This window comes from Trichosurus vulpecula, chromosome 9, assembly GCF_011100635.1.
Source record: "Trichosurus vulpecula isolate mTriVul1 chromosome 9, mTriVul1.pri, whole genome shotgun sequence".
Classification (NCBI taxonomy): Eukaryota; Metazoa; Chordata; class Mammalia; order Diprotodontia; family Phalangeridae; genus Trichosurus; species Trichosurus vulpecula.
In genome coordinates, this window is record NC_050581.1 from 117,885,124 (window position 1) to 117,911,570 (window position 26,447).

Consider the following 26,447-nt stretch of genomic DNA (forward strand, 5'->3'; position numbering starts at 1 on the left):
TATTAGTCTTTTTGGTGGGGACAGAAAAACTGAGTTTATGCTCAGCTTCTTAAATTAGGGTGTTAGACCGGGGTTGGGGGCAGCTAGTACTGGCGCAGTAAATAGAGCACGGAGCCCGGAGTCTGGAAGATCTGAGTTCAGATTCCACCTGAAACATTTATTAACTGTGTGATCGTTCCTGGGCTAGTCATTTAACCGCTAGCCTCAGTTACTTATCTATAAAATGGGGACACACTAGAGAAGAAAATGGCAGACCACCCCAATATCTTTGATGGAGTGATGGGACCTCCACCAGACAGAGGCTGGGCCCAAAGTCACAAAGACTCATCTTCTTGAGTTCAATTCGAATAGCAAACCACTCCAGTATCTTTGCCAAGAAAACCCCAAATGGGGTCAAAAAGCATTGGACACAAGGACTGAACAAAGTGTGTGTGTGTGTGTATATATATATATAATTTTTATATCTTCACATATTACATATAAATATGTACATATATAGTCATGTAGTTGTTGTCCTTGGTTCTCAAAGAGGACCAAAATGCCATCGCTGTGCTAGAGTCAAGTTTCAATGTGGCCCACTGTGGCTCCTCAGACCCGTATAAGCTCCGAATGCTCTACCCCATGTCTGGCACAGATAGTCCTCGTGAACTTTTGGGGTGCATGGGAGGAGGAGTTTAGGGAGGGTCTTGATGAAGTGACTAGAGGTCAGACTCCAGGAATCAAGAAAATGGGATTTTGATGGGATCTAAGGTGGGAAGTAGCTGGACCCTGGAGGGCTAGGCTAGGGTAGGTTAAGAGTAACAAGAGATTTGTGCCTTGAGGTAATGAAAGGCTAGTGACCTCAGGCATTTGCTTCATCAAACGGGAAGATTCAAGGAGAGTTCTAGGGGGCTCCCAGAGCCTATACCCCATCAGATATAGTTATATATAGATATAGAACATATACATAACTCCACAAGTGCTGAAGACATCAGCTGCCCAGCAGTTAAGTTTAAAAAAAATTTTTTTTAACGATCATGGGGTTTTAGATAATTGCAAGATCACTATGAGTCAACAGTATAATCATACCAGCCAAAAAAAGTCAATGTGATCTTAGGTTATCTTTCAAAAGGTGGTCTCTGGGAGGACAGAGGTGTTAGTTCAACTATCCACTGCTGTAATTAGACCGCATCTGGAGTATCTTGTTTTTTAGGGTGAGAGAAATGATTATTAAATAACCAAATATTGGAGAGATCCAGGATTTTTTTTTCCTCTCTCATTTGGAGATTAGGACAAAGTTTAGTTCTCTGAAGGGCAGGGTGGATGAGGAGATGAAATCTTGAAATTGTTACCCCACCTAACTATGGTGAATTCTGACCCATTGTGTTTCACTCAGCCAGGTTGGAGCAGAGGTTAGACCCCCTTTTGTCTAGATTGCCCCAGGCAGGGTAGTCTAGATAAGGGAGAAGTCTCTTTGTCAGAGACAAAGTTTCTCCCAGCTCCTCATTAAAATAAGTCCACCTCTCATTATAATAATCATTCTTCTTAATTGTTAACCACTCTTCCAAGGGCACATAAATGTTGAGTGGATTCCATGGCGGGGTTTTTGGCATTCAAGAGTGGCACTGACCCCTTTTATTAATTATTGTCAGCATGATTAATAAAATTATTAATTACCGAGAAGCTATGTCTCTCGAATTTTGTATATGTCACAAGATGGGACCTTAGTATGCTGAATAATGTGCAGAGAAAGGCAACCAGCATAATGAAGGGCCTTGAGTTCATTCCATTTGAAGTAGGATATTTAACCTGGTGAAGAGAATATTTAGGGGAGACATGGTAGCTGTCTTCCTGTATTTGAAGAGAAGGCCCTTCATTTGAAAGAGCAATAGATTTGTTCTGCTTGACCTCAGATGGTAGAACTTGGCATGGTGTGCTGCAGACAGATTTAGACTTGCTCAACCAACCAAGGATTTATTAAATACTTGTGTGCCAGACTCTTTTAGGAGATATTTTTTAACAGTGAGAGCTAACCAAAATTAGAATGGGCTACCTTGGGCAACTGGGTTTTCTCTCTTTAAATTCTTAAAAAAGCAAAGGGTGGGTCACCATTTATCAGGTAGATTGTAGAGGAGCTTCTTATTGTGTAGGGTGAAAGACGCTCACTAATTAAAAAAATTATTTTCTAATAAGGAGCCACACAAGAATGGGCGTCCTCTGCCAGAACAGAGCTAGCAAGGGAGGCAAAAGCACAAGGAACAAAGCACCAATACCTAACACAAGAGAATTCCCGCCCATCTCTGACCCTTCTCACCATTGGCTGGGAGGTGGGCTTACAATCTGAGCACAAAAAAACTAGACAAAGAACCAGGAAATCAAGGCACAGAAATTCCAATTCCCATTCCCTTAGTTAATGATTACAACTGAGGTGACATCTATTAATCTAAAGAAGGAGAATAAGATAAGGGGAGGGGGAGACCCTCTCCATTCTTTTACAGTACTTTTACAGTAAAGGAAAACAGGTCACAGTGATCCTATTTTTACTTAGTAAATCTTTAAACTAGAACCAGAAGAAAGAACAAAAAGTTTCAGGAAAAAAAAAAGAAACTTTCCCAAAGGCTGAGTAGTCAGACTCTCTGTATTGGCAATCAAAATGGGCTCTCAGCACTTAGTTCAACCAAGTGCCCTTGAAGAGTTTGGCCTTTATTTCCTTGATTAAATTAGGAGTCCTTGACGACCTCCTTGCTTCAAGGGAAAGCCTAGTTTACATGGGTTTGAGTGACATGTTTGTGACATCAGAGGCTTGTGGTCTAACACAAGGATTTAAGTGGCCTCTTTGTGACGATTTTAGGTCATGTGGGTGAGTCACATGTGTGACTCACCCTTGACCCTGAAAAAGATATAAAACCAGGGGTTGGCTTTCTCTTTTTCAGAGCTCTGACCCACAAGCAGTGGTGGCTCTCATGACTCTGGGCCAGCCCTTGTTATGAGCTCCCAGGCTGAACTTAGATGTTGGTAACTATGAATTGTATTTGGTCTGTTGATGCTTGTAATTTGTTTGTATTTGCTCTGAAGTTCAGGGTGCTGGCTTTTTCCCCTGAACTAAGTGAATGGTATTTGTATGCCAGATTAAAGTAAGCTTGTTAACCCTTTAACATTGCTCTCCTTAGTAAAGCAGATCAAAAGAACCTGGGCTTTTGCAGCATTCTGTGAGCTGGTTGTTGTTGATTTTACACCCCCCACAGCAGCTGCTAGCTGGATTGTTGAAACACTCTCACAGCCTCAGAATTTTTCCACTTCCCTATTTCCCTATTTCTTCATTTTTAAACATTTCTAAGTATAGATATGAATAGATATAGATATATTTATACATATATATTCCCTGCGAAGTCATCATATTTTATTTTCTCACTACTTCACACAATCCTCCCTCTTCTTGACACTATTTTGAAGACTTCACACACCATTGCTGATATGAATTATCCACCCACCTATCTTCTTCATTCATCACACTTTTATACCACATTTTTTTCCCATCATGCTGGTGTCCCCATTACCCTCTTGAATAAATATGGGAAGGATTGATCGACCTATTGACAAATCAAAGGGGGCAGTCCCCTTTATAAGTACAAATACAGAGACCCCCAAAAAAACCAATAATACAATTGTCCCTTTAAGTTTCAAAAGTCTCTTCCCATACAGCTGTCTGGCAGGGAGCATCAATGAAATCTTCTGGTCCTTGGTTGTTTCAGCCACTTCCATAACTACTTCTTCTTATAGGAACCAGCTTTCTGTCCATTCTCCTACAAAAGTTACCTTAGCACAATTTTAAGTTACTGTTTCTAATAATTATACCCTGATCATTTTTACAAATTCAAAATTGAAACCTTGGCCAATTGCCATGTTTAAGAAATTCACATCAGAACCCAAATTCTCATACTTTACATTGACTCATTATTAATTTCCCCACCAGAAGGATGAGACTTCAGTATATACATAAATACATTAAATAACCAATTTTTAACACAGTACGTATAAATCTTAACCTTTTAGTCATGCCATGTTTCTTTGATGGCATTACAAAATAAGCCACAAACCATTGTTCTCTTAATATTATTAATTGTAACAAAACCTTAGACAAGCTTGAGATTAACCAAATAACAAAATAATATTCTTACAAGCCCCTGACCTAATAATTGTCTCCATACCGCTACCAAAAATATAAACTACCCTAACTTATACAGGGCCACACACAGGAACACTAGTCCCAGGCCTGTGGTATTACAGAAGAAAAAATGCTACTGCTCTTAGAATCCTTTTAAACAAAGGGAAACATCGTAAGGTGAACCGTAAGCAGTTTGCATAAATTTCTGCTCATGTTCTAGTTCTAGATAAAAATAATATTAGACTCCCCATTAAGATAACACAAAAGAGCTCATGTCTTTCACTGACTACTTACTCTGGTCACAGAAATTTGCTATAGAAGGAAAGAAAGCAGGGACATGCGACGTACCACGTGTGACAGGACAAAACATCCTTGGCTTTGTTTAAATTCAGATATAGTTACAATTCTTCAATTATGCAGTATCTGTTTCCATAGTTAAACTCAGGAATAATTAGGTGGTAAAATATTCCTTCCCAAAGGAACACAAGGGGGAAGAACTGAGCCAGGAGGATCCTATCCTAGATTGAGGCTAAGATTGTCCCCTCGGATTTTCTCCAATACAGACCTCTACCTATTAACAGTACAGGATCACATTTCCCCTGAGTAACTTTTCTCATGGCATTTCTCTCAGACACTGATTTAATGCAGACAACTATACCCAAATTTAAATTCAAAACAAAATTAGTTATGGTCCCGAGTGCCTTTTGCCTTAAACAGCCAGTCTCACTACTCAGAGCTTTACCAGGACCCCACAATCAAATTTTAATTTTTAAAATCTGTCCTAAAGGCCAATTACTAAAAATTAGTCCTACTGACTTTAAAAATCAGGTTTGGGAGAAGCAGCCCTTTGCTGGCACCGCTGGGTGAACTGGGTTGAGGGGTGAGCAGTCTGGGCTGGGGCGGGAGGGGGAGCTGCCAGAATGGCAACGGGCCCGCGGGGGGCTCAGGCAAAGATCCTGCAGTATGAAGCCTTCATCAGCGACGTCCTACAGCAAGACCTAAGGCAGGTGCTGACACAGCGAGATGTGGTGTATGGACAGCTGACCGCCTACCTACAGCTGAAGAATGTCCTGGAGCGGATCCAGGACTCGGGGGATCAGAGGCTATGCACACAGGTGGATTTAGGATGTAACTTCTATGTGAATGCGGAAGTGCCAGACCCTTCTCGGATATTTGTGGGACTCAGCCATGGCTTCTTCCTGGAACTGACATTGATGGAGGCCTTGAGGTTCGTTGATCGAAAGAGCCACCTGCTCACCTTGCTCAGTGACAGTCTCACCCGAGATTCGGTTCGGATCAAGGCCCACATCCAACTGGTGCTAGAGGGCCTTCGGGAACTGCAGGGGCTACAAGAGCTGCCAGACCATCAAGACCATCCAGACCATCCAGACCATCCAGGACACTGATTAGGATGCCAAGAACTTCCTTTACCTAATAAGACTTCTACTGAGGCTCCACCTCTTGTTACTTGGAATCAGAAATCCCTTAAAAGCTGGGAATGAGAAAAAAAACAAACAAACTAGGTTTGGGGGTCAGCTGGTTTCTGACCCCACTGCTTTCCAGGCTTTCCCAACTTGTTGTACAAATAGAGATCCCAGTAACTGCTGCTACAAAACTTGGAAATTTATAATTTCTTAAATTAACCTTCTTTAAAAGACATGGTCAAATAAAATGACTTAACAGTTTCCTAATCCCTTCATTATTTTAACAGTACAATTGTTAACCTAACAACACTTGGAGAAATTGCCCTAGCCTCCAATTCAATGATTCTCTAATTAAGACCCTAGGGCCCCCAAGTTCTTGCCCTCCCCCTGGGTTATATGGGTATAACTTATGTGACTGCTCTCTCTCCACCAGCTGGCCTGGGTTTCAGTCAGGGAATTTTAATTTTAAAATGGGAGCTCTTTGGTTTCTGTTACCCCAAATCTCTCCTTCTTTGGGACTTTGCCCAGCCCAAGCGAAAATACCCAAACCCTTCTGGAGACTATCAGAGAAATCTTCCAGTGCGGGCCAGTCTCAGAGCCAATCAGGAGTCTCCCTTACAAAGTGGGCAGATCCTGGACCAAGCCCCCAAAACTGTGTAGGGTAAAAGACCCTCACCAATTAAAAAAAATTATTTTCTAATAAGGAGCCATCTCAAGTTGAGAACAGAAATAAAATTTTATTTGATTCTTGCGAGAATAGGGCATTCTCTGCCAGAACAGAACTAGCAAGGGAGGCAAACGCACAAGGAACAAAGCACCAATAATTATACCTAATGCTAGAGAATTCCTGCCCACCTCTGACCCTTCTCACCATTGGCTGGGAGGTGGGCTTACAGTCTGAGCATGAAAAACTAGACAAAGAACCAGGAAATCAAGGCACAGAAATTCCAATTCCCATTCCCTTAGTAAATGATTACAACTGAGGTGACATCTATTAATCTAAAGAAGGAGAATAAGATAAGGGGAGGGAGAAGACCCTCTCCATTCTTTTACAGTACTTTTACAGTAAAGGAAAGCAGGTCACAGTGACCCTATTCTTACTTAGTAACTCTTTAAACCAGAATCAGAAGAAAGAACAAAAAGTTTCAGGAAAAAAAAAGAAACTTTCCCAGAGTCTGAGTAATCAGACTCTCATAGCCTCAGAATTTTTCCGCTTCCCTGTTTCCCTATTTCTTGATTTTTAAACATTTATAAGTATAGATATGAATAGATATATATACATATTTATACATATATATTCCCTGCGAAGTCTTCACGTTGTATTTTCTCACTGCCTCACACATTATCCTTAGAAAGTGCTCTGAGGTCTCTAACTCTGGGAGTTAATTGGATTGTCTTGGCATCACCTTCTTGATATAATGGTCCTCTTGGAGAATGAAAGACAAACAGCCCTAAGTGAGTAAGTAGAAAGGGAGCTGCCCCTCAGAGACAAAACCGGCCAGTTGACAGCAAGGCTTGCTTGCTAGCTTTCATTTTCTTTCTTTTTCTCGTCTTCCTTCCCTGTCCTCTGGCCACTTGACCATACCTGTAGGTACTCTGCCCAAAGGGAATGTAAATCCTAATTTCTGAAACTTTTCTTTAAACCCCAAATCACTCTTACTTTCATTAATTGGCCAACAATAGCTCCCAGTCCTAGCCCTACTTGGTCATCATTTGGGTCCTGATTGGCTCAGAATGAATGTAAATAGGGATTGTTTTCTGTTTTGGCCAAAAACCCTCCCAAATCAATTTTTTTTTGGAAGAGGTAAAGAGGCCATTCTCTGCCTCATTTCTTATTAAGCCTTAATCATTGAATGGGCTTTGCCTCAGTCAAACTGAGACCTGTTGAAGACCTTAACTTGAAAAGGCCAAGGTCCCCCAATGCTTCCTGGGCCATCTGCCGTCTTCCTGATCTATATCTGGCCATTGGACCCAGAAGGCTCCAGAGGAGAAAGTGAGGCTGGTGACTTTGCGCAGCTCTCCCTTACTTAAATCTAATTCACTTGCATGTCTTGGCATCACCTTCCTGATGTCATGGTTCTCTTTGAGAATGAAGGACAAATAGCAATTATGCTAGTATGGCAGCATCTCCCATTCTTTCAGAATCCCAGTTCCCCTTTCCTGGTCACACTGCCTTCCACACACACTTTCCTATGCCTTTCCTAAAAAGGGGTTACCAAGAACTGGACACAGTACTACAGATTTGCCTGACAGAGGCACTTACAGCTGATGGTCCCGTCCCTACTTCATGCAGCCTAAGATTGACTTGGGTATCTTCCATGCTATATGATACTGTCAAGATACTTTAAAATTCAGTCTCTGCCATCCAGTGTATAAGTAAGCCACCCCTTACAGATTTGTCATCTACAGAAGAGATAAGCATGCTATCTCATATTTGTTACAAGGATTTTGTCTTTCTTTTCCCCAGTAGTTGAAGGGTGTAGGAAAAAGAAGAAAGAAATGGTTGTTAATTGAAAAAATAAAAAGCATGTCATCTGTGCCTCTATCCAATTCATTGATAAAAACTGTTAAACAGCACAGACAGGGCTAAGCACAGATTGTTCAGACATTCTACTAGAAGTCTTTTTTCCAAAATAATCCGGGTCAGGAATGGTGGATGGTGGCAAATGTAGTAGTATGTGCCTGCTCTCAGCCCAACATGAACAGCGGATTAGGAGAGATTTAGCTGCAGATATTGGTGATGGGAGTAACAAAACCCGCCCCTGCCAGCTGATGGCTCCTCTCCTCCCTTCCCCCCACTCCCAGGTCAGTAATGTGAGTCTCCTGAACAATACAGGTCTTCACTAGTGGGCGGTGGGGGTAGGGGGGTGGAGAGAACCCTGGAAGGAAGGCTCCCTCACCACCTTTCAAATGCTTTCAAATGGACTATTGAATTTAGCAATTAGCTTCCTAATTGCTCTTCCTTCTTCCAGATTCCACATTGATGCTAAATTGATATCCCTGAAACACATATCTGTCAATGTCACACTTCCCTACTTAAAAATCTTCCGTGACTTCCTATTGCCCCTGGGATAAAATAGAAACTCCTTAGCTCGGCACTTAATGTCCCCAACCTGCCTCTCCAGTCTTATTTCAAATTATTCCTCTTCTTGAATTTTCATTCTAGTCATAATATCTGTTCCCAAACAACATTTCTGCCTTCTGACCCGTGTCTGTATACCTAGTCCCTTCTATCTGGAATCCACTACCCCTTCCCCGTCCCAACCACCCCTACCTCCACCTACTTCTTAGAATCAATAGCTTCTTTCAAAACATAGTTCAGGCATCATCTCTTAGTAGAGGCTTTTACTATGTCTCCCAGTTTTTGATTCATTTACACTCTTGAAACTGCTTAGCATTATCTTGTATATTCTTTGTATTTACTTGTCTGTATCTCCCCGGTAAAAGCTAAGATTCACCAAGTTAGTGACTATTTCATTTTGCCTTTGTATCTCTTGTCTCCAGCACAGTGCCTCGCACGTAGTGAAGCACTTAATAAACGCTTATTGGACTGAATTAAAGGGGGATCACTGCCTTGTCACGGCAAAAGGACTTGTGTAGCACATGAATTATATCATGCAGGGTTACCCAAGATGGACAGGTCGCAGTGAAGAGTTCTAACAAAAGGTGATCCACTGGAGAATCAACTGGCAAACTCCAGTATCTTTGCTAAAAACAAAACTAAACAAAAAAACCATGGGCAGTAATACAATGATAAAAGAAATGACATTAGAAAATGAGCCCCTCAGGTCAGAAAGTGTCCACTAGGCTACTGGAGGACAACTACAACTAGCTCCAGTACAAATGAAATGGCTGGGTCAAAGCCAAAAAGGAAGCTCAGCTGCAGAAAATGGTCTGATGATGAAGAAAGTCCAATGCTGTAAAGACCAATATTGCATAGGAACCTGGAATGTAAGATCTATGAACTGAAGTAAGCAGATATGGTCATATAGGAGATGGAAAGATTAAACATAAACATCCTGGGTGTTGGCAAACTCAAGTGGAAGGGAATGGGCGAATTTAATTCAGGTGATCACTACATATACTACTGTGGGCAAGAATCTCTTAGAAGAAAGGGTAGTCTTCATAGTCAATAAAAAGATGAGAAAAGCAATACTGTACTATAATCTCAAAAATATCAGAATGATATGTTTGAATCCAAGGCAAACCATTCAGCATCATAGTAATACAAGTTTATGCTCCGACCACAAATGCTGAAGAGGCCAAAGTTGGTCAGTTCTATGAAGACCTACACTATCTAGACATAACATGTCACATCCATCTTATAGGATTTGAATGCTAAAGAAGAAAATCAAAAGATAAGTGGAATAACTGGCAAGTTTGGCTTTGGAGTACAAAATGAAGCATGGCAAAGGCTAATAGAATTTTGTCAAGATAACTCACTGATCATAGCAAACACTCTTTTTCAACAACCCAAAAGGCAACCCTACACATGGACATAACCAGATGGTTAATACAGAAACTAGACTGATTATAAACTTTGCAGCCAAAGGTGGAGAAGCTCTTATACACTCAAAGCAAAATCTGGAGCTCACTGTGGCTCATGTCATGAGCTTCTTATTGCAAAATTCAGACTCAAGTTGAAGAAAGTAGGGAAAACTATTAGACCATACAGGTATGCCCAATATAACATCCCTTATGAATATGAAGTGGAGGTGATGAAAAGATTTATGGGATTAAATCTGGTAGACAGAGTGCTTGAAGAACTATGGACAGAGGTTCACAATATTATGCAGAAGGCAGCAACAAATAATATTCCAAAGAAAAAGAAGAGCACTTTTTTTCTCTCGTGGGCTCCTGGCTGATCTGCATGGGATCCCTGATGCTGCTGCCTTCCACAACCATGTCCAAGTCTTTGAAGAAGCTAGTGGAGGAGAGCCGGGAGAAGAACCAGCCCGAGGGGGACATGTGCGACATTAACATCTAGCTGGTTCACTTAGGGAACAAAGAGGCAGACCTTGAGAACTCACTATTTGGTTTCTAGTAAACACACTGCTATCTGAAAAAGTTATTTTTATATAACATACTGAAAATGGAAACTTAAAATAGAGAAATGTGAGGACAGCTCACAGAATGGATTAGCTAATGTGAAATCTCAGCATAGAACTAAATAAATGCCTTAAGAGTATTTAAAAATGTTTCCATATGTCAAATTATAAAATGTATGACAGGAGATTCTCTGTGCTTCATATTGTGGTTAGAAAGAACCTAACCTTGAGAAAGAAGAAACAGGACCCCCAAAAAAAAAAAAACAACCCAAAAACAAAAACAAAAAAGAGAAAAAGAAAAAAAAGGCTAGCATGAAGTGTGCCTCAATCTGCATTCATATGTCATAGTTCTTTCTCTGGATGTAGATAGCATTCTCCATCGTGAGTCCTTTGGAGTTGTCCCTGCACCTCGTGTTGCTGAGAAGAGCAAAGTCTGTCAGGGTTAGTCCTCACAGAATCCATATATCTGTGGTTATGTATAATGTTCTCCTGCCTCTGCTCTGCTCACTCAGCATTATGTGGTGTAGGGTTTTCCAGGTTGTTATGAAGTCCATATCAGCCCCATTTCTTATTCCATTACCTTCATATACCACAGCTTATTCAGCCATTCCCCAATTGATGGACATCCCTTTGATTTCCAATTCTTAGCTACCACAAAAAGAGCCGCTATAAATATTTTTGTACATATGGGTCCTTTTCCCACTTGTGTGATCTCTTTGGGATACAACCCTAGAAGTGGTATTGCTGGGTCAAAGGGTATGAACATTTTTATAGCCCTTTGGGCATAGTTCCAAATTGCTCTCCAAAATAGCTGGATCAGTTCACAACTCCACCAGCAATATAACAATGTTCCAACTTTTCCACATCCTCTCCAGCATTTATCATTTTCCTGCTTTGTTATTTTAGCCAATCTGACAGGAGATATGTGGTATCTAAGAGTTGTTTTGATTTGCATTTCTCTAATCAGTAGTGATTTCGAGCATTTTTTCATATGCCTATAGATATCTTTAATTTCTTCCTCTGAAAACTGCCTGTTCATATCCTTTGACCATTTCTCAGTTGGGGAATGACTTGTATTCCTATATATTTGGCTCAGTTCCCTGTATATTTTAGAAATGAGGCCTTTATCAGAGACACTAGTTGTAAAGATTTTCTCCCAGTTTTCTGCTTCCCTCCTAATTTTTGTTGCATTGGCTTTTTTTGTACAAAAACATTTCAATTTAACATAATCAAAATTATCCATTTTGCATTTTGTAATGTTCTCTATCTCTTGTTGGGTGATGAATTCTTTTCTTTTCCATAAATCTGATAAGTAAACTATTCCTTGCTCTCCCAAATTACTTATAGTATCAGCCTTTATTCCTAAATTATGAACCCATTTTGAATTTATTTTGGTATATGGTGTAAGATATTAGTCTATGCCCAGTTTCTGCCCTACCATTTTCCAATTTTCCCAACAGTTTTTGTGAAATAGTGAATTATTAGCCCAGAAGCTGGCCTCTTTGGGTTTATCAAAGAGTAGATTGCTAGAGTTGTTGACTTCTCCATCTTGTGTTCCTATCCTATTCCACTGATCCACAACTCTGTTTCTTAACCAGTACCAGGTAGTTTTGATGACTGCTGCTCTATAGTACAGTTTAATATATGGTATGGCTAGGCCACCTTCTCTAGCATTTCTTTTCATTAATACCCTAGATATTCTAGACCTCTTGTTCTTCCAGATGAATTTTGTTATTATTTTATCCAGCTCTGTAAAATAATTTTTTGGTAGTTCAATTGGTATGGCATTGAATGGATAGATTAATTTAGGTAAAATTGTCATTTTTATTATATTAGCTTGGCCTAACCAGGAGCAACTGATATTTTTCCATTTATTTAGATCTGACTTTATTCGCGTGAAAAGTGTTTCATAATTATGTTCATATAGGCCCTGGGTTTGTCTTGGCAGATAGACTCCCAAATATTTTATAGTGTCTAGAGTAACTTTGAATGGAATCTCTCTTTCTATCTCTTGCTGTTGGGCTTTGTTAGTAATGTATAGGAATGCTGAGGATTTATGTGGGTTTATTTCTTATCCTGCAACTTTGCTAAAGTTGTTTATTATTTCAAGTAGTTTTTTACTTGATTCTCTAGGATTCTCTAAGTAAATCATCATATCATCTACAAAAAGTGATAATTTAGCTTCTTCTTTGCCTATCCTAATTCCTTCAATTTCTTTTTCTTCTCTTATTGCTACATCTAACATTTCTAGTACCAAATTGAATACTAGGGGTGATAATGGACATCCTTGTTTCACCCCTGATCTTATTGGGAATGCATCTAGCTTATCCCCATTACAAATAATGCTTGTTGATGGTTTTAGGTAGATGCTATTTATAATTTTAAGGAAGGCTCCATTTATTCCTATGCTTTCTAGTGTTTTTAATAGGAATGGGTGTTGTATTTTGTCAAAGGCTTTTTCTGCATCTATGGAGATGATCATATGGTTTCTGCTAGTTTTGTTGTTGATATGGTCAATTATGCTAATGGTTTTCCTAATATTGAACCAGCCTTGCATTCCTGGAATGAATCCTACCTGGTCATAGTGTATTATTCTCATGATAAGTTGCTGCAATCTTTTTGCTAATATTTTATTTAAAATTTTTGCATCAATATTCATTAGGGAAATTGGTCTATAATTTTCTTTCTCTGTTTTAACTCTACCTGGTTTGGGTATTAGTACCATATTTGTGTAATAAAAAGAATTTGGTAGGACTCCTTCTTCACCTATTTTCCCAAATAGTCTACAAAGTATAGGAATCAGTTGTTCTTTGAATGTTTGATAGAATTCACATGTAAAACCATCTGGCCCTGGAGATTTTTTCCTAGGGAGTTCATTAATGGCTTGCTCAGTTTCTTTTTCTGAGATGGGGTTATTTAGAAATTTTACTTCCTTTTCTGTTAACCTGGGCAATTTATGTTTTTGTAGATATTCATCCATGTCTCTAAGGTTGTCAAATTTATGGGCATACAATTGGGCAAAATAATTCCTAATTATTGTTTTGCTTTCCTCTTCATTAGAGGTGAACTCACCCTCGTGATTCCTTTCATGGATCACAATTCTTCTCCATAACTTGACTAGTGTGTAAATTAATTCAATGTGAAGCTATATGTGGAAGTTATATGGGATTTCATGCTGTCTTGGGGAGGGAGGGAGGGAGGGAGAGAAGAAAATCTGGAACTCAAAATTATGCAGAACCGAGTGTTGTAAACTAAAAATAAAAAAAAAAATTAAAAAAAAGAAAGAAAGAACCTAACCTTATATATGCCTGTCTGAGAAGCCCCATGGTGGCCTTTTAGTACTTACAGGTGTAAAAATTGATCAAAATGCAAAATAAAGAAATTTATTCTAGAAAAGGAAGAGCAAGAAAGCAAAATGGCTGTCTGATGAGTTGGTTGTTGTTCTTTGTTCTTGAAGAGGACCAAAATGACATCACTATGTTAGAGTCAAGTTACAGTGTGTCCAACTATGGCTGATCAGACCAATATGAGCTTGGAATGTTCTACCACAGGTTGGGCACAAATAGTCCATGGGAACATTTGTGGTGGATTCTCTAAATTTGCACATTTCACATTTCTTTTGAGCTACTTTAATTCTGCTTTGCTCATAGAGCACAGCACCATCTCTGATGAGGGCATGCCATGCTGGGTGGTCCTGTGCCAGGGTCTCCATGTCATGCAATCAATTCCAAAGTTCTTAAGAAAAACCTTGAGAGTGTCTTTGTATCACTTCTTCTGACCATCATATGAGCACTTGCCCCTGTGTGAGTTCTCCATAAAGTAGTCTTAGGCAAGCATTCAAACAGCTTGGCTAGCCTATTGTAGTTGCACCCTCTGCAGCAGAGTTTGAATGCTTGGCAGTTTAGTTTGAAAAAGGACGTGTGTCTGGTACCTTATCCTGCCAGGTGATCTTCAGAATCTTCCTAAGACAATTCACATGGAAGCAATTCAGTTTCCTGGTATGGTGCTGGTATATTGTACAGGTTTCATGGGCATACAACAATGAGGTCAGCACAATGGCTCTGTAGGCTTCCCATTTGGTAGTCAGTCTAATACCTCTTCTCTCCTGCACTTTCCTTTGGAGCCTCTCACACACTACATTCCTTTTATGACACAAATATGTTGCTGATACCTAAACCAGGAAGAGCTAAAAGAGAGAAAGAAAACTATAGATCAATTTCCCTAATAAATATTGATGAAAAATTTTTAAGTAAAATACTAGCAAGGAGACTACAGCAATACATCCCATGGATCATACACTATGACCTGCTGGGATTTATACCAAGAATGCAGGGCTGGTTCAATGTTAGGAAAGATATCAGCATAACTGACCATATCAAAAACAAAACCAACAGAAATCATGATTATCTCAGTAGATGCAGAAAAAGTTTTGACAAAATACCACACTATTAAAAAACCAACTAGAGAGCATGAGAATAAATGGAGCTTTCCTTAAAATGATAAATAGTATCTATCTAAAAGCATCAGCAAGTATTTTCTGTAATGCTGATAAGCCTTCTCAATAAGATCAGGGGTAAAGCAAGATGCCTATTATCACCACTATTATTCAATATTATACTAAAAATGTTAGTGATAGAAATGAGAGAAGAAAAAGAAATTGAAGAAATAAAAATAGCCAATGAGGAAACAAAATTATTATCACTCTTTGCAGATGATATGATGGTATACTTAGAGAATCCTACAGAATGAACTAAAAATCTTATTGAAATAATTAACAACTTTAGCAAAGTAGCAGGATATAAAATATATCCAGATAAATCATCAGCATTTCTACATATAACCAACAAAATGCAGCAGCAAGAGATAGAGAAATTCCATTTAAAATAACTGCAAACAATATAAAATACTTGGGAGTCTTCCTGCAGAGACAAACCTAGTAACTATATGAACACAATAACAAAATTTATTTCACACAAATGAAGTCAGATCTAAACAACTGGAAAAATACATTAGTTGCTAATGATTAGGCCAGGCTAATATAATAAAAATAACAATTCTACCTTAATTTACTTATTCAGTGTCATACCAATCAGACTACCAAAAATTATTTTATAGAGCTAGAAAAAAAATAAAATTCATCTAGAAGAACAGAAAGTCAAGAATATGAAGGGAATTAATGGAAAAAATGTGAAGATAAAGTAGCCATACCAGATCTCAAACTATATTATAAAGTAGTAATCATCAAAACTATCTGGTACTGGTTAAGAAATAGAGTGATAGATCAGTGTAATAGATTAGTTACACAAGACACAATAGCAAATGACCATAGTAATCTACTGTTTGATAAACCCAAAGACCTCAGCTTCTGGAACAAGAACTCACTCTTTAACAAAAATTGCTGGCAAAACTAGAAGACTGAATGGCAGAAACTAGGTATACACCAATACCTCACACCGTATACTAAGATTAGATCAAAATGGGTACATGACTTAGACATAAAATGTGATACAATAAGCAAATTAGGAGAGCAAGAAATAGTTTACCAGTCCGATCTACGGAGAAGGGAGAATTTATGACCAATTGAGAGATAGAGAGCATTATGAGATGTAAAATACATAATTTTGATTATATATTAAAATATTATATATTAAAATATTATAAATTAAAAAGGTTTTGCACAAACAAAACCAAGATTAGAAGGACAGCAGAAAGCTGAGAGACAATTTTTATAGCAAGTATCTCTGATGTAGGCCTCATATCTCAAATAGATCAAAAACTGAGTTAACTTTATAAAAATACAAGTCATCTCCCAAATTGATAAATGGTCAAAGGATACAAAAGACAGTTTTCAAATGAAGAAATCAAAGCTACCTATAATTATATGAAAAAAATGGTCTAAGACACTATTGGTTAGAGAAATACAAATTAAAACAACTCTGAGGTGTCAACTCATGCCTATCAGATTGGCTAATATAACAGAAAAGAAAAAAGGATAAATGTTGGAGAGGACATGTGAAAATTGGCATACAGTTGCACAATGCACTATTGGTAGAATTGTGAACTGATCCAACCATTCTGGAGAGCAATTTGGAATTATGCCCAAAGGGCAATCAAACTGTGCCCACCCTTTGATCCAGCAATGCCACTGCTAGGTCTGTATCCCAAAGAGATCATAAAAATGGGAAAAGGACCTACTTGTACAAAAATATTTATAGTAGCGTTTCTATGGTGGCAAAGAATGGGACATTGAAGGGATTCCTATTAATTGAGGAATGGCTGAAGAAATTGTGGTATATGAATGTAATGGAATACTATTGTACTATAAGAAATTATGAGCAAGCTGATTTCAGAAAAACCTGGAAAAGATGACATGAACTGATGCAAAGTGAAGTGAGCAAAACCAGGAGAACACTGTACATAGTAAAAGCAACATCGTGAGATAATCAACTATGAATGACTTAGTTATTCTCAGCAATACAATGATTCAAGACAATTCCAAAAGACTTGTGAGGGAAAATGCTAGTCACATCCAGAGAAAGAACTGATGGAGTCTGAATGCAGATTGAAACATACTATTTTCACTTTCTTCATTTTTTGTGGGTTTTTTCTTTTGCTCCGTTTCTTCTCTCACAACATGACAAATATGGAAATTTGTTTTACATGATTGTACATATATAGCATATCAAATTACTTACCATCTTAGGGAGGGGGAGGTAAGGGTGAGAGAGAGAATATTTGGAACTCAAAATTTTTAAATGAATGTTAAAATTTGTCTTTACACGTAATTGGAAAAAATAACATACTATCAAAATTAACTATTTATTTATTTTAAATAAAGTGCTGTACCCAATATGGCAGCAAATTTGGAAAACTAAACAGTGGCCATTGGATTGGAAAAGATCAATTTGCATCCCAGTCCTAAAGAAAGGCAATACCAAGAAATGTTCAAATTACTGAACAATTGTGCTCATTTCATATGCCAGCAAGGTTATGCTTAAAATTCTGCAAGCTAGGCTTCAGCATCTTGTCAAAGAGGCAGAGGAACCAGAAACCAAATTGCCAACATCAGCTGGATTCTGGAGAAAGCAAGGGAATTTCAGAAAAACATCTACTTCTGATTATATCTACTTTATTGACTACACTTAAGCCTTTGACTGTGTGGGTCACAACAAACTGTGGCAGGTCCTTAAATAGATGGGAGCACCAGATCATCTTACTTGTCTCCAGAGGAACTTGCATGGGGGCCAAGAAGCAACAACAGAACTGAACATGGAACAACTAATTGGTTTAAGATTGTAAAGGAGTACAACAAGGCTGTATATTTTCCACCTTATTTATTTAACTTGTATGCAGAGTACAATATGCAAAATGCCAGGCTAGATGAAACAAAAACTGGAAGTAAAGTTACCAGAGAAATATCAACAGTCTCAGATATGTAGATGATATAGCTCCAAGGGAAGAAAGTGAAGCAGAATTAAGAAGCCTCTTGATGAGGGTGAGAGGAGAGTGTAAAAGCTGGCTTGAAGGTGAACATCAGAAAACTAAGATCCTGGCAAATGGTCCCATCATTTCCTGGCAAACAGAGAAAGAAGAAATGGAAGCAGTGTCAGATTTTATATTCTTGGGCTCAAAGATCACTGCAGATGGTGACTTCAGCCACAAAATTAAAAGACTCTCCTTGAAAGAAAAGCTATGGCAGACCTGGACGGCATACTAAAAAGCAGCTGACAAAGGTCCGTATAGTCATAACTATGGTTTTTCCAGTAGCCATATATAGCTGTGAGAGTTGGACTATAAGGAAAAAGTGGAGCATTGCAGAATTAATGCTTTCAAACTATGGTGGTGGAGAAGACTCTTGAGAGTCCTTTGGACAACATGGACAACAAATCAGTCAATACTTAAATTAATTCAGGCTCTTCACTGTAAGGTCAAGTACTGAAGCTGAAGCTTACATATTTTGGACACGTAATGAGAAGACAGGACTCATTGGAAATGTTAGGTAAAATTGAAATCAAAAGGAAAAGAGGAAGGCAGAGAATGAGATGGATAGATAGTATCATGGGAACAACAAACGTGACCTTGGACAGACTTTGAGAGATAGTGGAGGATAGAGGGGCATGGCATGCTGTTGTTCAAAAGACCAGGAAGAGTCAAACACAACTGTACAACTGAACAATGACAAAAAGGGGCAAAAGGATTTTCTTGGCTTATTAGGGGCATGGATATGAATCACTTCTATGTCCTCTACTCTAAAAACCTGTTCAGTGCTTGATAACTTGTGAGCCCAAGTACCTGTACAGTCATTGTTTTTGATTCTTTGTTTTTTAAGAGGACCAATGACAGCATTGTAATAGGTGAAGCAGAGTTGCACAATTGTCACCCTTACTTTCTCATCCAGAGTCAGGATGACTGGTGATGGCCTGGGATACAGTGGATGACCTTGGTGTTGTCGATGTCTGAACCAAGCTCTAAGCACTCCACAGTGCCCACTCCAGCTGCCTTCCTGGCCATTGAACAAATTGTTCTCATTCACCCATTCCAACCAGGGGAAGTCTTCACATGCTCGGGGTAGACATCCCTCTAACTCACTGAAAGGTTTGAGGCCCTCACCTGGGGCTCCAAGTAGCTATAGCATGTATAGCTGCAGTCACACACTGGTAAAACCATCTTGGCAGATGGGTTTAAACTAGGTTGAGGGGTAACCAACAGGCCTCAAAACTGTTGTACAGTAATGCAAAGTTGGTGGCTATCCTTAGGTGATTTCTGCATATGGGCATACCTTGTTTTATCATGCTTTGCAGATATTGTATTTTTTATAAATTGGAGGTTTGTGGCTTGACACAGTCAAGCAAGTCTATCAGTACCACTTTTCCAAAAGCATGCGCTCACATCATGTCTCTGTGTCACATTTTGCTATATCCTGCAGTATTTCAAACTTTTCCATTATTATTATATCTGTTATGGTGATCTATGATCAGTGATCTTTGATGTTACTGTTGTAATTATTTTAGGGCACCATGAGCTGGGCCAATATAAGGCTCCAATAACTGTTGTGTGTTTTGACTTCTCCACCAACCCACCTTTGCAGTCTCTTTCCCTCTCCCCAGGCCTCTCAATTCTCTGAGACACAACAATATTGAAATAACCCAGTCAATAACCCTACAATGGCCTCTTAAGTATTCAAATGAAAGGAAGAGTCAATCAATGCAGCAAACTTTATCTTTGTCTTATTTTAAGAAATTGCCAGAGCCATCCCAACCTTCAGCAACCACCACAGCAGCCATCAACATCGAAGTAAGACTACCAGCAAGATTACGACTCTCTAAAGGTTCAAATGATGGTTAGCATTTTTAGCAATAAAGTATTTTTAATTAAGGTATATACATTGTTTTTTTAAAAGACATATTAGTACTGCACACTTAACAGACCATATTATAGTGTAAACATGACTTTTATATACACTGGGAGACCAAAAAATTCTTGTGACTCACTTTATTGTGGTATTCACCTTATTGTGGCAGTCTGGAACCAAACCGGAAATATCTTCCAGATATGGCTATCCTGGTGTTGCCAGTTTCTACCTAACTGGGAGGAGTCAAACAAGCAAGAAAAGTAAGAGAAAGATCTCCAAAATGTACTTTATGTCCAGAGGGAGCATCAAGGGTTGTGGCTTAAAGAAGAGGAAAAAAAGCCCACTCTTTTTATTATCCTTATTATTCTTTGCCGGCCTCAGCTCTCTCCAATTTACATCCCTTCTAATATTATTTTTTACAGGAATGCAGTGCTTTGTGCTTACCCTCCATTACCTACCCTTGCTTCCCTCTTATGTCCATGTCTTTTATTGCTCATTGAGTTCCCTATGTCTATGCATCCAATTCTTTTGGCAACTTCTTTTCTTCCTCATAGATATTTTTTATTTTCAAGTCTTGGGAATTTCACTTTTGAGATCTTCCTACTCCTCTAAGGATGATTTTCTTTGGCTCATTTCAGGCTACAGGAATCCTACCTCTCAATTTTATGTAATAGAATCTTTCCTGAGACCTGAGGAGGGAGGGGAGTGGGATTATTCCTTCTCATTCAGTTAGTTCAGGACAGGGGAATTTCAGTAGTTTGCTAGAGGACAATTTATGCCTCCAGGGCCCAGATTCAGAGGAAGGTGGCAAGGTCTTCCTAATTAGAGCTGGAGGGGACCTTAGCATTCACCCAACTCCCTCATTTCACAGATGAGGAACTGGGCCCAGAAAAGTGCATTTGTCACACAGGTGGATCACTTTCTCTCAGGCTTTGGCTATTGCTCCCAGGGCCATTTTTAGGTGATTAAGGTTATGAAGCACTTTCCTACCCCAGGAAAGTAGGCAGTACAAATAGTATGATCCTCATTTCGTAGATGGAACTAAAACCCAAAGAAGTTATTTGTCCATAGCTCCATATCAGATAGGTCTCAAAGCTGAGATTCAAACCTGGATCTCCTGACTCTAGGTTCTATGATGTCTTGATGCCAATCAGTATTGATGTTTTTTAATGAGCTCCATAACTAATATTCCTTGATCAGCTGTTGTCAGTTTTCGTGGCAGTCTCTTGGTCTAGGAGGTCATGCTCAGTAAGTATCCAGGTATCTGAAAGCTGTCTTAATAGATATGACTTTCCCAGCTTCATTACTCCAATCCTGTGCTTAACATACTTAGAGCCTTTCTAGGTGTTTCTTGGAATTTTTACCATTCAAGAGCCTCATAAAGTACCTAAAATACCTGACCTTATGCCCTCAAGACACATTACCCATTATCCAAATGTCTATAAAGTGTTTCCTTGAGTCTTGGGGGGAGATGTGAGGAGCTCTAAGCCTGGCTACTTGCCATACCTAATTTCCTCTATCCCACACTCCTCCAAAGTGGCTGAAGCTCCAAGGTCAATGTGACTTTTTAACAGGCTTCTGGCAAGATTTAACTTCCAAAGAACAGGGCTCTAGGGGGTTGGGGTTCTTAGTGATTCCAGTTCTGCAGAAACCCATCAGTCTGGCAACAGTTCTTGATTGAGCCACAAGGGTGCGCCTGTGTGACTTCTGTAGGTCTCCTAGAATCTGAGATGGAAAGGGGCCTCTGAGATCATAAGATTCCAACCTCCCCACCAGGCCAGGAATCCCCTTTGAAGTATCCCTGTAGGAAATCCTATGGCCTCTGCTTAAATACCTACGATGATAAGGTACTACGATTGAGCCAGCTTTTTGTATTGTTGGACAGCTGTTGGGACACTTTTCCTGATGTTGAGGTAAAATATGCCTTCTTATTACTTATGGTTCTGTGTAGGTGTCTCCCTTCCTTTCCTCTTCTTTCCCCTTCTTTTCTCCTTTTTCTCTCCCTCCTTTCTTCTCCTCTCCCATCCATCTAGACATGGTCATATTACCTCTTCTAGAGATAAACAGACACAGAGGGAGAGGGAACAGTGAGGGCAGTAGGGCTTATGGGACTCAAGATTCATTCTTACAAACTGAATTGCACCATGAAATATTTTGTTGGGTAAGGGCAACTTCTCTTTTCAACCTCCAAACTCCCCCACCCCCTTTTCCCTCCTTCACTTTCTAGGTTTTCCTAGAGTGCTTCAGCTATTCACTTTTACCTCTCCTGAGGCAAGCTGACTTGTTTCAATTCGGCAGCACAGTCCAGTGGCAAGGATATTGCCTCGGGATGAGTTTAAGTCTCAGTTTTTCTACTTAGGCACCCTGGCCCCAGGTTCTTCATCTGTAGAGTGAGGAGCTGAGATTGATGGTCTACAAGGCCCCTTCTAGCTATCAACCTCTAAACCTTATTACATTTGGACAAGAATCTGTTTCTTTCCATTCCATTCTAAGAGTAAGCAGATCTGGGAGATGGGGTGGAGAATGGCTGTATAGCTTATGCCTTCCCTGCCTCTAGAGGCCCCACTAAATTTTCAACTGAACCAAACCCACCCCCAAATCTACTTCTTCCAGACCATTCTGATCTCTCTCCCCAACAACTTGAGGACAAATGACTTTCCCCTACAACAGTCGGAGATCTAGTGGCAAGAAGGGTCCAGTACCCAGCACTTGAGTCCTGACGAGAAGCAGAGTTTGAGCAATACGATTTGGGTGAGCAGCATTGACTGAGACCAGTGAAGAAGACTGTTGGGAGGAGGAAAGCTTAGGTTTCTGTTGACATAGGCAAATTATTTTCAAAACTGGTCAGCTCCTCAGACTTCGTGGAGCTATCCTATGATAAGTACTAGTTCTTTCTCCCCTCACAAGAAAAGGAACCAATTGCCTCTGTATTTTCCACACCACACCCCAAGGACCCAGAGACAGGCCAGAACTTTAGAGGAAGGGATGGTGATCAAGTTTATTTAGCTAAGAGGGGAAGGAGCAGATCCTTTGCAAGTATTTTGCAGAAAGACCTGGGGCCACTTTAGACACCAGGGGAACTGAATGCTACCAGAAAAATCACACCAGATGGGACAGTATTAAAAGTAAAAACTACATGTAGGGATAGAGCTCCCCTCAAGGCATTTACTTTTCTCACCCAGGCAGGGGAAGCAGCTGCCAAAGGCCTTAGGCACCCCCAGTAACATCACACCCTGGAGGATTTGTTCTGAGAGCCAGTCCTTAAGCCTGGCAGTTTGGCCAAAGCCTGAAGGAACTCTGGCCTGCCCCCATGTCCTCTGTTCCCGCCCCCCCCCCACACACACATAAGGAACAACATTATACCTTTTCCTCCCGTGGGGGTGGGGGTGGGGGGGTTGCTGCTGGTAGAGAGAAGACAGATACCTGCCTAGTCCCCTCTAGGACAAGCAAGCCAAGGACAAATGGGAAGACCAGACAGGATCTTACCCTCTAGCTAAACCTGTGAATGGGGAAGTGGTGACTCTCAGGCTGGTGACTCTTTGGGGGCAGGAATGGGGTAATTGAGGGCCTCCATCTGGAGTTATTGCTGTGATGAGCCCCGTCAGGGCAGTGGGTCTCCTATGGGATTTTCTTCTCCTTAGCCCTATTATTGCCTTAATGGTGCAGCTAATAGGAGCACCCCACCATCCCCAGGAGCAGAGCACTCTGTGGTGGCTAGGGACTTTGTGAAACAGAATGGGGACTGTGCTTTCTTTGGTAATGGGTGATGGGACTGTGCTGGCAGAAATTTGAGCTTAGAAGAGGCTCTCCTCCAGCTCCCCTGCAGGTTCCAGGGGCCCAGGGGTGGTGGGTGCTGGTGACAAGTCCTGGGCCCCCCAGGCCACTCAGGGCAGGAGAGCAAAGAAGTCTCCAGTCTGTGCTCATCTGCAGGACAGGGTCGATGAATGAGACCTTCAGCTAGTGGGCATCCACCTCCAGGGCAGGAACATTGGGCCGAGGCCCTCAGTCTGTGGACACCTTTAGGTCAGAAAAGCCAGATGATTCCTGGGTACTCTCAGAGAACATGCACCTGGATGAGGCTGTTAGTCCATGGGCACCCTTGAACCAAGGAAACGGGAAATCGGTTACCCTCACTCCATGGACTCCTGCAGGGCAGGGGCAATGGTTGAAGTTCTCAGTCCGGGGGCTGTCCATCCAAGCCCAAACCACGGTCCCCGGCTTCCTCTGCCTTGCCCTGGCCTTTTCGCGTTCCTAGCCAGGAATTCCGCACAATAGCAGCAGCCGGAGCAGGTGGTTCGGGTCGCAAGGCGCACACAGCATGCCTCCGGCCTTGGCTTCGCAGCGCCCGGCTGAGAGAGCGGCGAGGGAAGGCGTAGAGCAGCGGGTGCAGCACCGTGGTACCGTAGGCCGCCGCCAAGCAGCAGAGCCGTAGGCGGGCCAGACGCTCGCTGGGGCCCATGCACAGAAGAAGCAGATTGCCCACAGACAGTGGAGCCCAGCATCCCACAAAAGAGCTGACGATGAGCAGCGACCGGCGCAAAACCCGCCTCCTCCGAGCCCTCCTGTCTCGGTGCCTGCGCACAGCTCGCCGCAGCGCTAGAATTACAGACACCGAAGTTTGCAGGGCTGGCGGCGGGGGTGCGGGGCCCGGGGCGGCCGCGGCCGGCGGTGGCATCGGACTCAGCCCCCGGGCCTCTCCAGCTCCGGCCCCAGATCCACAGCCGCGTCCTCGCCGCCTCCCCCTTCTCCTTCTCCGACTGGCTCGCGCACCGAGGCCCGCGCTCAGCGCGTGGAGGACGCGCGCGTAGGTCACCAGCAGTCCCACAAGAGCCGCCACGAAGGCGGGGATCTGCACCAGGAGGTGGCCCCTGCCAGCAGGTGCCCCTCGGCCCGCCACGCCCCCATCTCCGCCTGTGCCTACACAGGACACGCCGGTGCGATTGTCAGCACCCGAGGCCTCATCCCACGCCCCCGGAGCCAGCCCGGCCTCCACAAAGGGCAAGAAGAAGGCTGCCAGGGAGATCAGCCAAGCGATGGCTAGGAGCAACAGGGCGCGGGCAGGCGTGAGACGACGGCGAGCGGGCCGCGCGGACATGTCATAGCGGTCCAGGCTCACGGCGAGTACGCCGGCTGCAGTGGCCACGCCGCTGAAGGTGACGCCGGCCTCATGGAAGCGGCAGAGCAGGCTTGCTGGGCGCACCGAGGCTGGAGCGCGAGGTGGCGTCGTGGGCAGCAGGAGTACGGCCACGCTGAGCGGGACACAAAGCGCGCAGATGAGCGTGTCCAGCACGTGCAGGCTGAGGGTGAGGCGTGCGCTGGCCGAGGCCCTGGGGCCGGCCCTGGCCCGGTGCAGAAGCAGGGCAGCAGCGTTGCAGCCCAGGCCCAGAGCGAGCTCCAGAAGCAGCACGCCCGCCAGCGAGGCCCGGAAGCCCCCAGGGAATGGTCCCCCAGCCCAGCCAGCATCCTGGGAACTGCCCACTGCAGCCCCTGCTCCGGGTCCATCACTGGTCCCCAGCACCGGAAGGTCCGAGTGGGTCTCCATGGGCGGGGCTCAGCATAATCCCGGAGCCACCTGGAGGGGAGAAGTAGGATAAGAGAGGGAAAAGGAGGTGAATTTTGCAGTACTGAAACTGGGGCTTTCCTACCTCCCCCACCCCCCAGCAATTAGACAAATTCTTCCCCCTTCTCTGTACCAGTCAATCAGTAAACGTCAACTGCATGAAAAACACCGTGCTAAGTGGAGCTCATACCAGCGGTGTTTACCCTAAGCAAGTCAATTAACCTCGCTGAACAGGAATCGGGACCTGCCTCTTACATTCTTCATCTTTATGACCAGCTGCTTGCTTGCCCTCTTAGCCTCAGACAACTAGCTGTTTACTTAAACCTGTATATTCTCCAGCACTGAGCACAGTGCTCTGAACAGAGAGCCCAAGGTGCTTAATAAATGAGCTGGACTAGGTTGGTTTTTAGATCCTTTTCTCCACTGGAAACTTCCTCCAGGAAGTCTGGGTGGAGTTTCTATTCCCCTCATCCAAAACTGGGCTTTCTTTGATCTGATTCTATGACTTGGAACTTTTAGTTCCCTCCTGAGAATCAGGAGTGAGAATCAGGAGCCCTAGGTCAAATCACAGCCTCTGAGAGTATCTGTAAAATGGGGTTGAGGATATTTTCATCACCTCACAAGGGTGCTGTGAGGAAAGTGCCATGTTATTAAAGCTCTGTAGAAATGGGAGTTATTACCTATCTTCTGCCTCCCCTCAAGATGGAAGCTCTCCAGTAGAGAAGCAAGGCCTCCCTAACCTTGTCTCTATCCTTCCTGAAATAGCAAGCCTCCTGCTCTTGGGAAATGAGCATGTAATTAAGTGTCTGACTTCCTTTCCTTTGGCCAACAGCTCTGGGCCCTGGTCCCTGAGTAACATCTAGCTTTAAGTGTCCCCTCTATTCCCCCCATTCCATAGACCCTGATATCTGATACAGAG

General features: G+C 41.9%; 2 protein-coding genes across 2 annotated transcripts; one reads left to right on the top strand and one right to left on the bottom strand.

Annotated features, from left to right (window-relative positions):
- The first annotated feature begins 5,064 nt into the window (after positions 1-5,064).
- Positions 5,065-5,550, top strand: LOC118832224 (protein UXT-like). The gene has a single exon (XM_036739625.1). The coding sequence runs from the start codon at positions 5,065-5,067 to the stop codon at positions 5,548-5,550; it is 486 nt and encodes a 161-aa protein (XP_036595520.1).
- An 18,592-nt stretch (positions 5,551-24,142) lies between these two features.
- Positions 24,143-25,510, bottom strand: LOC118830644 (G-protein coupled receptor 22-like). The gene has a single exon (XM_036737543.1). It carries the CDS (start codon positions 25,508-25,510, stop codon positions 24,143-24,145), a length of 1,368 nt encoding a protein of 455 aa, XP_036593438.1.
- Between the last annotated feature and the right edge of the window lie 937 nt (positions 25,511-26,447).

Bases quoted from the DNA above. Each gene is read 5' to 3' on its own strand.
- LOC118832224 (XM_036739625.1), top strand. From the start codon at position 5,065: ATGGCAACGGGCCCGCGGGGGGCTCAGGCAAAGATCCTGCAGTATGAA.
- LOC118830644 (XM_036737543.1), bottom strand. From the start codon at position 25,510: ATGGAGACCCACTCGGACCTTCCGGTGCTGGGGACCAGTGATGGACCC.